At 50.3% G+C, this 16,249-nt stretch overlaps 1 protein-coding gene across 9 annotated transcripts in view; it reads left to right on the plus strand.

The window, feature by feature from the left end:
• Positions 1-16,249, plus strand: part of CUX1 (cut like homeobox 1) — a 377,056-nt gene that overhangs the window by 223,166 nt on the left and 137,641 nt on the right. For all 9 annotated transcript variants that reach the window (XM_043559788.1, XM_043559789.1, XM_043559791.1 and 6 more), the window contains exons 5-8: positions 3,037-3,174; positions 7,711-7,834; positions 11,798-11,874; positions 13,306-13,372. In XM_043559788.1, coding sequence (XP_043415723.1) covers positions 3,037-3,174; positions 7,711-7,834; positions 11,798-11,874; positions 13,306-13,372 — 406 coding nt within the window. The remainder of the gene's footprint in view (positions 1-3,036; positions 3,175-7,710; positions 7,835-11,797; positions 11,875-13,305; positions 13,373-16,249) is intronic.

Here is a 16,249-nt window from a genome sequence, read left to right on the forward strand (position 1 = left end):
GTCACGTTGGGTGGATGGAACTGACGGTAAAGCGTGTTGAGTTGGAGGAGGCCCGGCAGCCGGGTTGCAGGATTTGCTGTGTTCCTGTTCCTCGCTTGGGTGTGTTCTCTGGCCTCCCCCAGACAATTCCCTAATTGAGCTGCTGAGGTTGGAGGCTTGTGACGTTCAGAATGAGACCCAACAATGCTTGTGTGGGGTTTAATGGCACGGGGAGTCATTAACAAGACAAAAAGCCATGATTTCCCCTAGATTAACATGCAGGTTGGGGTTTGGCATGTCGGGATTCATTGTTTTGGTCTCCAGCCCAAACATGCTAGAGTCATTATATTGTCATGTGGTAATTAGCTGTTCCTTTAATACAAGTAATAAAAATTAAGCCTAAGAGGTACTTTAGCAACGCCTTTTACATAATCCAAAACAATATTCAAATGCTGTAGGCATATAGCCATCCAGCTGTACTGTAGTAAAGTTTGAAGCTTAATGCACGGGGATGTTGGAACATTCGGTTCATTCTTTATTCTGTGACCAGTTTTGCTACTTAGGCATTAACCTTTAATAGTGTTAAATTAAATATACATGCCTAATGAATAATTATGAGATTGCCAGAATTTTCATTTACAATAGAAGGCTTTGAAAATTCGTCTAAAGGTCTAGTTACCATTCACTTGATAACGTGCATGTTATTTTTATGTGTCACTGAGTTCCTCCCTCGATCGAACGAGAGAAGCGATTTTCTATTCGAAGCAGACACGGTGGGTCCTGGCCTTTTAAAAGGAATGGGCTAGAAAAGTTGTCGACAGAAATTTTAGGGAAGGAAAGGGCAGTATACTAGCTTGGCTCTTCAAAAATACAATTTGTGCTGGCTGTCGTGCCACAAAGCCTACATGCGCGAACGTTAATAGAATTTTGTCCAAGTGCAACAGTTCTTCTTCTCAATCCTTCTCTGACCTCGGGGTCAAGTTCACATTGTAGTTGTATACGAAGGTGGCTGTGGGCAGGCTGTTTGTTTTCTGCAGGCCAGTGGCCCAGTGTGAGGCCATAGGGAGAAGGGTAAAAAAGGTAGAGGTTGGGGGAGTGTGGGGCGCATAGGAGCCTACCCTGGAAAGATCTTGAAATGAACAAACACAACCAAAAAACTGCACCTGGAATGTTCTGAGGAATTCAGTCTCTAGTGCTATTGCTACCCCTACTTCCCCAAAATAGCTTTTGAAACCTAATTTAATGTAAATATTTTAATGCTGATTAAAATAAGAATGAAAAGCCACAAATGAGAAAGTGGTGTAGTCATAAACTGTATATACACACAGAATAAATGCCCAGTGGCCAGGGGCGTCACGTGATGGACAGTGTTATGTTAAGCCCCACGCGCAGGCCCACTGTTGTGCTGGACAGATCCCAGAGCCTGCCTTTTGTAAACTCTGCAAAGGCGTTGGCATCTCACGGAGTTCCTGGCTCCCGGCGGACTGGCCGACTGAGGCACGGGAGATCTACCCTCGCTTCCAGGAACTGAGGGTGGTCTGAAAAATTAATGACTCTGGTATTTGAAAATTAAGTGAGCTCTTGAATATACACCCTTGCGGATCCACTGGGCTCGGTGTTTAGCATTCCTCAACCAGAGACTAAATCTTCGCAGCCACCTCACAAGTGATGCTGGCGTCCATTCCAGAAATATCTTCAATAATCTCTTCTAAGCCCAGCGGACTTAGATACTTCTCTCTGACGGGGCTGAGAACGCTAGGGCAGAGTGTTCCGCTAGTGCCCAGCAGGTGCCCAGACGTGCCTTTTAGGCAGAAGGAGAAACAAAAGATCCGATCGACGCCAGAAGAACATTTAACGCCTCTCCATTTCGGGCTGAATTAATGATAAAGTCAAAGACCAGGAGTCCGTATTTTCAATTCCGTGTGTCTGCAATCTCTAATTTTAGGTTAAAATCCAGTTTTTTGTAAGTAAATCTGATGGCAGGTTGTATGTTGAATTGGCCACAGGACCTCACCTAGCCAGCCCAGGTGCTGTCTCGTCCCGTCCCTACTATAATCAGGAGTGCGGTGCTCCCTCCCCCTTCCCCCTGCTGGCCGGCCCCCTGGCCTGGGCAGGCTCACACTGGGCCGGGTCACCAGCTGTGTCTCGGGAAAAGCAGAAGCCAGAGCACCACGTGCTGAGCCCCAACTCCCCCTCGGAGCACCCTTCCCTGGTAAAGGAGGACGGTGATGGGGAGCCATCATGCCCTATATAGGGTGGCCTCGTATGAAGCCCTCGTTGATGTCCTCCGCTCCACCAGGGAACCTTCCTCACTGGGAGGATGGTCACATGGAGTTAACAGACTGGGTTCGAGTTCTTTCTGTCCGCTCACTAGCCGGGAACCCTCGGGCAAGTCCCTGCGCTTACCGGCGCTTTGGCCCGCACATCCTCTTCCCGTGATTGCTGTGAGGCTCAAGTGAGGTAATGTCCATCAGGGTAGCTCATGACGGCAAGACGCTCTCGGAGTATCAGGTGTTATTTCCAACTTCGTAAGAATTAAGGGAAACTTGAGGCTTGTGGCACCTCCGCACACACTGTCCATCCTGCAGGCGCGGCTCTCGGTACGGGGTTGACTTCCCGGGGCTCCTCCACTTGCCGTCACCACATGCATCCCCTTCCTGTCCGTCAGATCAAGGACCGAGAAGTCCTTCCGGTGTCATACCATGCCAGAGCAGTGGGCAAATCCCAGCCGTTCCCAGGCCGAGTCCATATGCTGCGGCCCCGGGGGGTGGCTCTGCACACACGTCCTTGGTAGGCCGCAGAGGAGCGACCCCAACCAGCCAGCTGTGGGGCCCGGGGCTCCGCTGGGGGCTTGGGGGCAGACAGGGGGTGTTGAGGCCACAGGTGCCTTGGCCTCTGGCAAGCGGTGGCAGCCCGTGGGGAGCCAGCGGCGGGGGGGGGGGGGGGGGGGCGACTCCCTGGGCACCCCGGTTGGCCTGCCCCGAGCCTCCGTGTGACCGTGAAAGTGGCTCGTCTTGTGTCCAGAGTGGGGGTGACGCGCCTTTTCCCCTCCCGCAGATCCCGTGCCGGCTCTGGACCTCGGGCAGCAACTCCAGCTCAAAGTGCAGCGTCTGCACGACATTGAAACAGAGAACCAGAAGCTGCGGGAAACTCTGGAAGAGTACAACAAGGAATTTGCTGAAGTGAAAAACCAAGGTTGGTGGGAGATGCACTGTGCGCTCCGCTCTGTCTTTTCTTTCTTTTTTCCCTGCTGCTAATTGCCTTCCCCACCCTGTTGCGACGAGCTGAGCTCGAACCGGGCTACACAACGCGAAGGCCGGGTGGGGCCCCCATCGGCCTCATTGAAGAGACAGAATGGTGACGCTTAGCTGTTGGGAGGTGGAACTTTTCCTCAGCGCCATAGCTACATATGATTTTCTGGCCCTGTGACAGGACCGGCCGGGATTCTTTAACATTCTTTCTGGATCATCCTGCTATAGGATCCGCCTTTCAAAAGGCCACCGTGTCGCCTGCGGGCGACACCTGCCAGAGAGCCAGCTTGTGATCAAAGGGCCCCATCCAGGAAGTCAGTTAGCGATGGCTGCCGGGACACGAAGGCTTCAGACGCATCCTTCAAGCCCGCGTGCCTAAGCCCCACCGCCCCCTTGTCGGCGGCGCCTGTTTGTTACGAGTTTAATGAGAGGGAACAACCCCGTGGCGTGGCCGCCCGGCCGTCAGCCCCGGCAGAGAGGGCAGAGGTTGCCCGGCTTTTCCTGTCAGGGAAGGACAGAGTCCCCCCCTGCACCTAAAATCCAGCTGTGTTCAGCTCCTTCTCGAAAATCACAAATCACAGCTCCTTCTCGAAGCAGATGCGGGAGGAGCTGGGTGCGGGAGGCCGACTGCTTGGGCGACTTGGAGGGCTTCCCCTTAGCGGGTCTAAGACGCCCCGAGGGCTGGACACGGGATTACTTGTCGAAGGGCCTTGAAGTGTCCTTTAGCTCTGAGACCACGAGACAGGCTTCGAGGTGCAGTCCCGAGGATGCCCCCCTTCCCCCGTGGTGGGGGGACAGAACCAGCCGAGGCCCCACCTCCATCCGGCTCCACAGGGAGCAGTGAGCCTTTGGGGCGCGTCCACACAGCTTCGTCCCGCTTGAGAGGGAGGTGTTGGACTGAGTGGGCTGGGATCCAGGTGCGAGAAGGTGCTGCCTCCCCCGCCCCGCCCCCACACGCAGGTGAGAGAGAAGCTGTAAATGCATACATCCGGGTATGGGCGCCACACTGTCCAAGAAGAGGTGCTTCTTTTTTCCCTCCCGTGACCCCTGACATCTCATTTTGACAGGCCCTCCCTGTGTGTTTTCTGTAGTTCGATTTCGCTTCGTTGGAGGACGTGCGGGGGGGCCCGGGGCTCTGCGTGGCCCCCTTCCCCCACCACACAGCTCTGTCAGCGCCCCGGTGGCCAGTTGCCCAGCAAGGAGCTGTAACTGAGTGTGGGGTGTCCTCCTCCCCAGAGGCCTCATCTGATGGGCTTTTTCTTTTTTAAATTTTTTTTAATGTTTATTTTTGAGAGAGAGACAGAGACAGAGTATGAGCGGGGGAGGGGCAGAGAGAGAGGGAGACACAGAATCCGAACCCGGTTCCAGGCTCCGAGCTGTCAGCACAGAGCCCCACACAGGGCTCGAACTCAATGAACTGTGAGCTCATGACCTGAGCCAAAGTTGGACGCTTAACTGACTGAGCCACCCAGGCACCCCTCTGATGGGGTTTTTTTTTTTATATTAGTTAAAAAAAAAAAAAAAAAACATTTTTTTTTTAGGATTTATTTATCTTTGAGAGACTTTGAGAGAGATGGAGAGACAGAGCGTGAGCAGGGGGGCAGAGAGAGAGGGAGACACAGAATCCAAAACAGGTTCCAGGCTCCGAGCTGTCAGCACAGAGCCCGATGCGGGGCTCGAACTCATGAACTGCGAGATCATGACCAGAGCCGAAGTTGGGTGCTTAACCAACTGAACCACCCAGGTGCCCCTGATGGGCTTTTTTAAATGAAATAACTTAAGACAAAGACTCCAGAGGCAAACAGACCTGGTTTGAGAGGCTTCGATGCCACTGTGTACCTCTGAGACCTTGAGCAAGTGATCACGTGATCTCACCTCTTGAAAATCCTCCTTTTGCATACTGACCTCTTAGGATTGGGGTAGGCTTACATGGGGTGCTGGGGAGGCGTTTAGCACTTTTCCCAACACTCAGCAAATATTAATGACTCTTAGGCACCGTTGTTTTTTTCTAGAAATTCCCACTCCCCCCGCTTCTTTATCTATTGATATCTTTACCGATTTTCCCAACATCCAAAAAAATGTCAACTTCCTCTCTTTACTTCCCAGTACACAGGGATCTTGATTTGGAAAGGTGGGGTGTACATCATTTGTTTTTATCATCGCCACCGTGGTGTAGACTGAGAAAGTTGCGGGAAAGGCATCTCTCTCTCACGTGCTGGAACTCTCCCCGCCATTTAAAGATGAGTCCAGGGGCGCCTGGGTGGCGCAGTCGGTTAAGCGTCCGACTTCAGCCAGGTCACGATCTTGCGGTCTGTGAGTTCGAGCCCCACGTCGGGCTCTGGGCTGATGGCTCAGAGCCTGGAGCCTGTTTCTGATTCTGTGTCTCCCTCTCTCTCTGCCCTTCCCCCGTTCATGCTCTGTCTCTCTCTGTCCCAAAAATAAATAAACGTTGAAAAAAAAAAAAAAAACTTTAAAGATGAGTCCATTGGCGCCCAGGCGCAGCTGATTAGAGCAGAGCGCTGGGATCCTCTCTCTGCCAGGCTGTTCTTCCTCCTCCTGGGCTCACACGTGGGGGATCCTGCTGGGACACACCCAGGGGGCCGTCCTGGACCCAGAGGGGCCCCAGGGGCTCCAGGACAAGCTGGCCCCTGGCTTAGCGTCGGTCGGCCAGCGAGCAGCCCACCCCTGGTGGGGATGGCAAAGAGACCTCCTCAGACAGAGTGGGAGCCTCCAGCTAGTGCCGCAGACTCCTCTGGAAGGAGCATAGCCGTGTCACGCTGAGAAACCGCATTGGACGGAGCCCGGAGGTCCGCGGGCTGCGTAGATCTTTCCAACCAATTGTGAAAGGCAGATGTGCTAGACGTTCCCACGGCCACAGAGATCATTGACGTAAAAGAACACGCATGTGTTCGCAGAGTTGACCTGTCGCGGTGTCCGCTTGGGAAGTGTTCATTCCTGCCCGACTTTGGCCCTGTCGCTGTGGGTCGACAGTGACGTGTATGTATCACTAGCCATTAGGGTCTCAGAGTGTTTCTTTCAGGCCCCGAACAGCCAGCCCCAAAGGCAGAAAGCCCCCCTCTTTTTCTTTCAGATGCCCTGATGGGGTCACTGGTTTTAATTTCCTCTCTCTCCCTCTAAGGAGAACCCTTTGGGTTCCACTTAATGAAAAGGGCCAGTTGCTTCTCTTAACAAAAGAGCCGTTCGCTCTTACCCACTAAGCCACACGGGTGCTGACCGCCCAGCGGTGTGCACCTGCCTCAGCCGGCACGTCCGTGCGGCACAGGGAGTAAGCGTGGATGTGGGCTACAACCTGAACGGCCAGGGGCCCCTGTCACTTGGGCAAAGACCTGGCAGCCAGCGCTGCGGCCTGGGCCCCGAGCCTCGTTGTCACAAGCCCTACCTGGGCCTCTCCGGTCAGCCTGCCTGGCCTCCTCCGATCGTTTGTGCCTCAGCCCTTCCTCGGCCTGGCCTTCTACGAGATGATCTATGCACGGCAGGCGTGGTTGCCCAGGAGCTCGCCTCTCATTGGAGCGGGGACCACAGTGCCCTGCCCGGGACCGTCTGGCACAGAGGGTGATATGCGGGTACCTGTGGGAGGGAGCAGGTGCAGCGAGCCAGCCAGGGGTCTGAGGCAGGACCCCGCCCTGTCCGTTACATCTGCCCCGGCGTTTCCGTTTTGGGTAGTGAAAGCGAGGGCTGTAAACATGCACTCGGGGGGGCAGGGGGAGGGCTAGACTTTCCAGGGACGGCCCTGCCCCCGGAGGGCCCTTGTGTCCCCAGCACTGAGCACCGCAGGGCTCCTCCGTCGTCCAGCACTGCCACCCGTGCGCCTGGCACTCGCTCTCCCTCAGATGTGGCTCCCCCGGGCCCTGTGCCACCTGCCCTGCACACACAGCCCCCACCCGCCAGGCTCCGGCCTGGGGGAGGGTGCCCTTGGCACCCAGGCTGCAGCTGCGCCCTTCTAGCAGAGATCTGCGCCGCACCCACCTGGCACGTAGTGTTCCATCCCTGCTGAGCCCACGGCCGGGGAGGTCTGTGGACCCGCCTGACTTTGGCTAAAACCGCTTCCTCCAAAACGCACGCACAATCATGAACTGTTTTCTTTAGAGAAAGACTTCAACCACACAAAAACATTATTAATCTTCTCTCGGTAGAGGACTAATTTAAAGCTCATCAATAAGATGATATTCTATGTTACCATCGATCCCCCCCCCCCTTTTTTTTTAAAGTTGTATTGGAGAAACGATAGCTCTTCTTCTGAGCAAAATCCATTGATCCTCCCAGCCTAAATGTTTAAAGTTCAATTTAACATTTAGGGAGTAAAAGGTCTCCGAAGGGACTCGTAACCATTGATTTTGTGTCAGGGTTGAGGAGCCAAAGTTGAAAACACAGCGATCCTAGCAGGTTACAAAAGCCCCGTGTGTGTCACCTCATGGAATTGTGGCTCCTGTGTCACCATCATTTTTTCCCCTTTCTGCAGAGGTTACGATAAAAGCACTTAAAGAAAAAATCCGAGAATATGAACAGACTCTGAAGAACCAAGCGGAGACTATAGCTCTCGAAAAGGAACAAAAGTTACAAAATGATTTTGCAGAAAAGGAGAGGTGAGTGTCTGTCAGCATCTGCCCGCACTTGACGTTTTTTTTTACCTCCCAAGTTCACAATGCAAGAAGTATCTGTTTGTTTGTTTGTTTGTTTTAAGTTTATTTATTTATTTTGAGAGAAAGAATGAGGGGAGGCACAGAGAGAGAGGGAGAGAGAGAATCCCAGGCAGGCTCCACACTGTCAGCACAGAGCCCGACGTGCGGCTCGAACTCACGAACCGTGAGATCATGACCTGAGCCGAAATCAAAAGTCAGACGCTCGACTGACAGAGCCACCCAGGCGCCCCCACTTTGCGAGAAGTATTGAAGATGGGCCTGTGAGACCAGCGCAGTTCTGTGGGGCTCTCAGCAGAATTTTGTTTGAAGGATAAAGGCGTCCCTTACTCTATGATCTGTCGGATTACCTTGAGTGACAGTCGTTGGTCTTTCCCAACAGGTGGATGGCGTCAGGTAGTTAAGGGGCCACAGTATGTCCGTTGGGGTCACCTGGGGCCGGGGATTGAGCAGAAAGTGAGATGACAGGGAATGACGGTTCACCCTCTGTGGGAAGCCCTTGGATGCAGGCTCAACGCCTGACACCTTCTGAAAAGAATTTGGATATTTGACATCACCCACAAATCTTGGGGTTTTGTTTGGTTGGTTGCTTGCTTGCTTTTTTTTTTTTTTTTTTTTTTTTTTGCCTCCTTTTCTTTACCTCACAGTGCTTCATATATCGAGCAGCTGATATCAGTAAAATATGTTAGTGCACCATCCATCTGCTGTGGGCGTTGGATTTCTGGTGGCCTGCCTCGCCCCGAGGTTTTCCACAAACGGGGGAGTTTAATATTGTTAGGACAGTTTAATGCAGGTTAGATTTCTTGTAAAAACTGATGAAAACTAACAAGACCCAATTCACTCACCCAGTGCCTACTCATTGTGTGCCACACCCTCTCGGTGTCTCACTGAGTGCCCAGAACATTCCTCAAGAGGGGACGGTCTCATTTTCCAGATCGAGAAACTGGGCTTCAGATTAGGGATCTGCCCACGCTGTCCCGGCTAGTCACCCAGAGGTGGGACCAGAGCCCAACCCCCTGCTCCAGCCCTGGCCTCCCTTTATGCTCCTGTGTTGCCTCCCCAAGTCCTGGCTGCGGGACCAAGGCCAGTCCCTCGGGGCCTGGGAGAGCAGGGCCAGGTGCAGTCCCCCCAGGAAAGAAGGGAGCCAGGTAGAGAGTCCAGGTTCTGAAAGGTGAGCAGACTTTTTTTTTTTTTTTTTAGGTTTGCTTATTTATTTTGAGAGAGAGAGCACGAGTGGGGAAGGGGCAGAGAGAGAGAATCCCGAGCAGGCTCCACACTGTCAGCGCAGAGCTCAACACAGGGGCAGGTGCAGGGCTCGAACTCACCATGAGATCATGACCTGAGCCAAAATGAAGACTCAGATGCTTAACCCACTGAGGCACCCAGGTGCCCCAAGATGAGCAGATTCTTGACCCAGCCTAAACGTGCTTCCCAGGAGAGCACTTTATGGCCACAGCAGTTTCTTACCATGTTACTGATACTGGGGTGTGGGGGCGGGGTGCAAGCAATCAAAATGCCCTCTGCCAAAGAGACATGGGGGGTAAAGATGGGCCACCCCCAACTGGAACAGTATGCAGCCCTTGCAATAATAGTCATGTAGAATTTGCATTAAGACCAGAAACGCAAGCGCATCCAGCAAGATATGGAGTGAAAAATGCGTGATACAGAATCACATGCAGTGTGATTACCGCTGCACAGAGCAAAGTTAGAAAATTGTGGAAGTAAATTCATCCGGGAATTTGATATTATTAAGTTGACTTTTGAAACTAGGTGAAAGGATGAATTATATTTAAAGTTGGAAGCGACGGGCTGACCACTCAGGGTGGAGGATGAAAACAGATTTTTTTTTCCATCTCATTCTTTACAACCAAGAAATTGAAATGGCTCTCGGGTTAAATATCAATCATTAAATCATGGACATACTGGAAGAAAACTTAGGCAGTATTTTGGTTTTAGTAACTTTGGAGTAGGTATTTCTAATTGAAAACCGAATTTTTAAAAAAATAAATAATAAACATTTTTTTTCTTTTTTTTAATGTTTATTTATTTTTGAGAGAGAGAGAAAGACAGAGCGCGAGCAGGGGAGGGGCAGAGAGAGGGGAGGCACAGAATCGGAAGCAGGCTTCAGGCTCTGAGCTGTCAGCACAGAGTCCGACGCGGGGCTCGAGCCCACGAACCGTGAGATCATGACCTGAGCCGAAGTCAGACACTGAACCCACTGAACCACCCAGGCTCCCCTCACAATAAACATTTTAAAAGCATCAAAAAACTGGGAAGAAAAGAAATAAAAATAAAAATTAAAAAACTGGGAAGAAATTTTTGCACCACATAAGAGCTCTACGAAATTAATAGGGAAAATTGAGCGCTACGAAGTGCACCAAGGAGATGTACAGATAGTTCATACAAAGAGAAATGCTCGGCTTTACTCAGCAGGAAAATTAGGCTTAATTTTATCCAGTGTTGGCACAGGAAAACCAAACATGTATTGTTAGCAAGAGTTTAAGTTAGTGAGGTTTTTTGGGAGGGGAAGTTTCTCAATATCAGAACAACAACAACACATTGCATCTACTCTGTGACCATATACATCCTCTGTTAGCATTTCATCCGACAGATTCCGTCTCAGAATTACACGGCAATATCTACATAATGATCACTGCAGAACTGTTTAGTAGAAAGAGGCGATAAACAAGCTAAGTGTCCACAGAGGCTGGTTACGTTAATTATTTAATAAGAATGAGGAAGAATGTTTCCAGAGTGTGGAAATGAGGAGAAGAGCAAGAATGCCCGGCGTGCTGTGATCCCTTTTGTGTTCAAAGGGGCGGGGAGTGTGTGTTACGCTCTCGTATATTACATCGGAGTGTCTATATTTGTGCATGTGTTTTGTTTTTGTTTGCTTTTTTTTTTAAATTTTTTTTTTTTTTCAACGTTTATTTATTTTTGGGACAGAGAGAGACAGAGCATGAACGGGGGAGGGGCAGAGAGAGAGGGAGACACAGAATCGGAAACAGGCTCCAGGCTCTGAGCCATCAGCCCAGAGCCCGACGCGGGGCTCGAACTCACGGACCGCGAGATCGTGACCTGGCTGAAGTCGGACGCTTAACCGACTGCGCCACCCAGGCGCCCCATTGTTTGCTTTTTTAACTTGGAGCCTCTATTAGTTTTATCATTAGAATATGCGAAAAACACGAGCAGGCTTTTTCCATAGGTGATGGAGATTTGGGTGATTTTTTTTTTTTTTTTAACGCTGTAATTTCTACTTTTCTATATTCCCAGGTTCGTTAGTATGAGCGCATGTGTTCTATTCATATGATGTAAAAATAATAAACTTATTTTTAGACATCCTCTGCAGATGAGGAGCAAGGAATGCTATTTATTGACCAGGGAATTCATTTGGAGATCAGGGGAAATGTAAATCTGGGGATGTTGGGTTCAGACATTGAGAACCACCCATTAGGTATTACGGTCACATCTGCATTCCATTATAACAGACATGGAACAGCTGTCACATCTATTAGCACATCCTTTATCCCAACAAATTCCTTCATTGTGTCAGCAAAATGGAAATGTATCATTCTTCTTGGGTAACTTCGGAAAACAATGAGTTCGTGATGATGGTTGGGGTTTTTTTTGTTGTTGTTGTTGTTTTTAATATCTGGCATTTGAAGAACAAGTCACATTTAAGATAACCGGCTGCGTCAGTTAGCACACGTCAGGATGCACCCTGCACATTCGGTCCTACGTGGGTGCAGAGTCGGGGCGCCAAAGATCAGGGAGCGGGCGCGCGCCCACCGTCAGCGGCCGCCGATTGTGTGCCTCTCGCCAGCTGCCGGTCACCGAGCTGCAGAGCACACGAGACCTTCACGTTGGGAAACGAGATGACCAGCTTGGCTTTGTTCTCTTCCTTTCCAGAAAGCTGCAGGAGACACAGATGTCCACCACCTCAAAGCTGGAGGAAGCGGAGCACAAAGTCCAGACTCTGCAGACAGGTGTGCTGTCCGTCATCCTAATAAAGTCCGTCCAGGGCAGGCCGAAGTTAGGGGGCACTCCGGGCCGTCTCCCGGTTGCCCCGAAGCAGTGACTCCTCGGAGCCCCCAGCGCCTCCGCCTTCCCTTCATTAGCCGCCCACCCCGAGCTGTTGGTGTCGGAAGCGGGAGGATCTGAATTCCATTTTCATCCTTCCACAAGCCATCCTTTCTTTCCTGCGCCTTTTCCAACAAACACATCTAAATCACCAAACTGTCAGGGACTGACATTTCATTTGGAACAATAATAGGAAAGAAAAAACAAAAAACAAAAAACCAACCACTTATTTCCACCCTGAGCAAAATTAAGAACTCTCATGGCAGACCTTTCAAATTTAAGACACCAAAAAAAGGGTGTGCTAACAGTTTTTATCGTTTCTTTACACTTCTTTTTTCTTCTCTGTCTTTCTTTTTTCCTTTTTTTTTTTTTCTGAAAGGGAAACCGCACGATATAATGAATTGAAACGTGGGGACAAAAATATTGGACGACCTCAGAATCCAAGTGAAAACCACCCGACCGAGTGCTGTGCTGTGTAGTCACAGCACATTTACAGACACGTAGATAATACCCCCCCCCCCTCAAATCTAGAGACCTCCTAAAAACCAGTAACACATCAAGAAAAAGAGATAAACAATCCAATAAAAGCAGGGGCTAGAGACGCAAACAGGCGGTTTGGGGAAAAAATGCATGTGGCCAGTACACATATGAAAAAAAAAAAAAAAAACGTTAACCATTCTTCCCAGGCAGGGAGATGCTCATTAAATCAGGGAAAGATCGTTTTGCCCGTCAGACTGTCAAAAGAATTTTTTTTTAATTGATACTATCCGGTGTTGGTGAGCGTAGAGGCACCATTGCTACACTCGCGGTATTGATGGGAATGTAAATTGCCTCTGGGGGGAGCCAGCTGGGTGGGAGTGGCCTGTTTTGGAGTATCTAAGTATCCTTACCCCAGAACCTTCGCTTCTGCGGGTCCTGAGGTGCCGGGCATTTGGCAAGCTCTGTACGAAAGCTAATTGTTACTGCGTATGTCCTGACCTGGAGAGTTTTTCATGCCTTTCTGCTAAAGGAAAAGAACAAATCTCAGAATATATTTGTAGCATCCTATTTATGCAGAGGTGAAAATATGTATATATGCGGTTATGTATGGAAATATTTTTTTAAGCAATAAAATACACATAAAGGCAGGAAATCTGCACACCGAGCCAGTAACCGGCGTTCTCTCCCAGGAGGTGCGTGGATGAAATGGAAAAGAAAGGGGGTTTTTGGAAGTTCTGTGCATTTGCATTATCTTCGACTCCTCAGATGAGAATATATTGCTTGTACATTTTTGCTTTTTTAATTTAATTCGTACAACTGGCATCTTACATTACGGCTTTGTGTCCTCTGCCTTTCAGCCCTGGAAAAAACCCGAACAGAATTATTTGACCTGAAAACCAAATACGATGAAGAAATTACTGCCAAGTAAGTCTCTGCCTGACTTCCTCTGTCTGCATGCTTTCGGTCAGGTGTCACCTGTATTTTGCTAATCCATAGAATATTCCCCCGGCTCTGCCCTCCTGTCTGTCAGCTTTTGCCAAGCGGTACGGGATTCAGGAGGTGCTTGGCCTCAGAGCCTCCGTGAGGAACGCAGCAGCACCCCCGTGAGCTCCTGGCGTCAGTTTACTCCCCACGATGTGACCGTAATCTCTGGTGCTCTCAGAACGCTGAGACTTTTGTCTTTAATTAATGTGAAGCCTCCTCAACATGTGCCTTTTTCTAAGAAAACTTGGGGAAAAGGCAACTTACAGAAGATGTGATACAGGAGACGTTTTGTGGAGCTCGGTCTGTGCAAATCACGTCACCTTTCCCCGTGTCTGGGTCCTTGGCTCCCACACGGATGTATTTATTCAACTCCTACCTTACGACACCGGGCATCTCTGTGCACACGTCGGGAATGTATACACGTAGACACGTCTGTGTATACGTCGGGAATGCGTGCATTTGGGCAGGTATGTCACAGGTGGCTGTGGCGGAAGGAAGTGTGTGATCTGCCACAGGGACACCTGTTCCAGCCCGCTCTCCCTGCAGAACACCAGAAAAGAAGGAATAGTATTGACATAAGTCAAGAGAGGTGGAGAAGCAACAGAGGTTGTCCCTAGCCACGCTCTCCTCTGCCGAAGTCCAGACAGGCGGCACCAGGCAAGGCGTTGGTTCGCCTTCTCCTGTCCTGGGAGGGTCCTCCTGTCTCCCTTAGAGACCCGTGTCCTCCTGCTGTGCTCCCACAGCGGGCCTTCTGGGTAGCGGGCAGGGGCTCTGAATAGTGCACCCCCTCCAAGGCTCCTGTTTTGCATAGGGTGTCCCTGTGTCCCATCACACTCGCCCTTGGCCTTCAAGGTTGCTGCTGGGCCTGCTGCTCACGGGGCCTCTCTCGGTGGGCTCTTTGCCTTTGCTCTGTGTGAGTTAGTAGCTCCAGACTGTGAGCGCCCACCTACCCAGGCCTGGTGCTCAAAACCAACTTTGATCGTGAGCCCAGAATTCCCGCACAAAGCCTAAATACCTCCCTCAGTCTCGGCGACTCGGCCTGTTGGCATATCTAATCCCCGTGGGCGTTCCCGCTCCTGTCAGTGTGCTGAAGTGTGGCTTCAGGTGAGGTAGGACGAGCTGGCTCTAAGGGGTGGGAGAGCTGGTTGAGATTTCACTTTGAGACCTGGAGGCTCTGGTATTAACTTCTCCAACCCGGGTGTCGCTGTCGACGGGATGTGGCAAACGCGCAGAGCCGTCTCCCCTTCACCCCCCTAGATGTAAGCTCCGCAGAAGCCGTTTCAACTGCTGTCACCCTGATGTTCCCTGGTATCCGCGTCCGGCTTCCCTACTCTGCCAGTCCGCCATCTTTGTTTTTCTATCCTTTCTGTCTGGACCTTATCTACTAAGTAGAATAGTAGTTGTTTTTCTCAGTAAATTCCAGTTTTGTAAGTTACAATATTTTCATCTGATACAGAGGTCAATCGGTATCTGTTCCATCTGATACAGTCCTCAGTTTATAGCATTTCCTTTCTAAAATAGTTCCTTCTGGTCCTCTGGCCCATGCCTTCTTATTAACATCAATTTACTCACTGACAAAATTCATAGTGACTTCGGTGGTGATCTGTTTATTTCACTAGTTTTCAATATTTTATTTTTAGCAAACCACACCTCTTTCTGGAAGACATAGATACATCTTGTGTTTCTATAATTAACCAAAGTTTGCATTACTACGCATGTAAAAGCTCGTACAACCAGTCTCTGAGCGCCTCTAAGCTAGCGTTTTTGAAACTGGGTGTCACGGTGGTGAAATCCATTTAGTGAGTGGCGACCAGCCAGTTGGGCAGTAAAATTCAGTAGAAAACAAAACAACAGAATAGAGTCGAAAATATCATGGCTCGTGGCACATAGGAAAGTCGGGTATTGTTTTGTGACCCTTTTGGGTTAATCGTGCTTCTAACTGTAAAAATGTAAACGTACAGTTACTGGGCCACAGTGTAGAATGTAGTTCTTCCAGTGGATCTCAATCAGAATTTTCTTTTGAAAGCCACTGCTCTGAGAGTGTTACAAAAGCTTGACTTTCAGAAGCCGGTGTCTCCTACCGTGTCCTCGCGGGGCACGCTGGGGAGATGCTGTTAGTCACGAACGTCCACCTACTTAGGGGAGAGAAACGGCCTGGTGACACATAGCGTCTACCGAAACTGTTCAGAAATGACAGCAGATAATGCCACTTGTCACATGATTGCTAAGTACTGGCCCCTGGTTTACATTCATAATTTTTTACTGGGCTTCTACAGGCCACGTAGAAAACGTGTGTCCATTTAATCGGTTTGTTTTCGGGGTTGAGGAAGCGACGCGGCAGAGAACAGCCATGTAGGAAGGACTTAAATGTCCCCTGCTCACAGGTTTCCATTTCTTTGGTTGAGAATATGGCGGCCCGGGGGGCAACTGGGAGACAGGCCAGAGAGGCAGTGTCTCTCATGGTCTGTCCCCACCCTGTCTGACCTTGCTAGAGGCCGGGCTGACGCTGGGGAAGGACTCGCTTCTCTCACCCAGAACCGCCAGTTATCCAAGGACAGGGCCCTGCTGTCAGGGGAATCGGCTCCCTAGAACAGGGTCAGAGGTACCTCTTAAGATGACGAGGACGATTTTCAGTCTAAAGTGTTTTTCTAGTTACTGTTCACAGGTGCATTGACTCCTGGGCTTTTCCTAAGCAGCCCGCTCTGTCATTTTATAGGTAAGAACATTAAATCTGGGGTCCCCTGAATCAGCAAGGTCACTGGGGGGAGCCTCAGAGGCCCTAGACCTCTCCTAGGCTCCAACCCTACTGGCATCTGA

The sequence above is a fragment of the Prionailurus bengalensis genome, chromosome E3 (genome assembly GCF_016509475.1).
Source record: "Prionailurus bengalensis isolate Pbe53 chromosome E3, Fcat_Pben_1.1_paternal_pri, whole genome shotgun sequence".
NCBI lineage: Eukaryota > Metazoa > Chordata > Mammalia > Carnivora > Felidae > Prionailurus > Prionailurus bengalensis.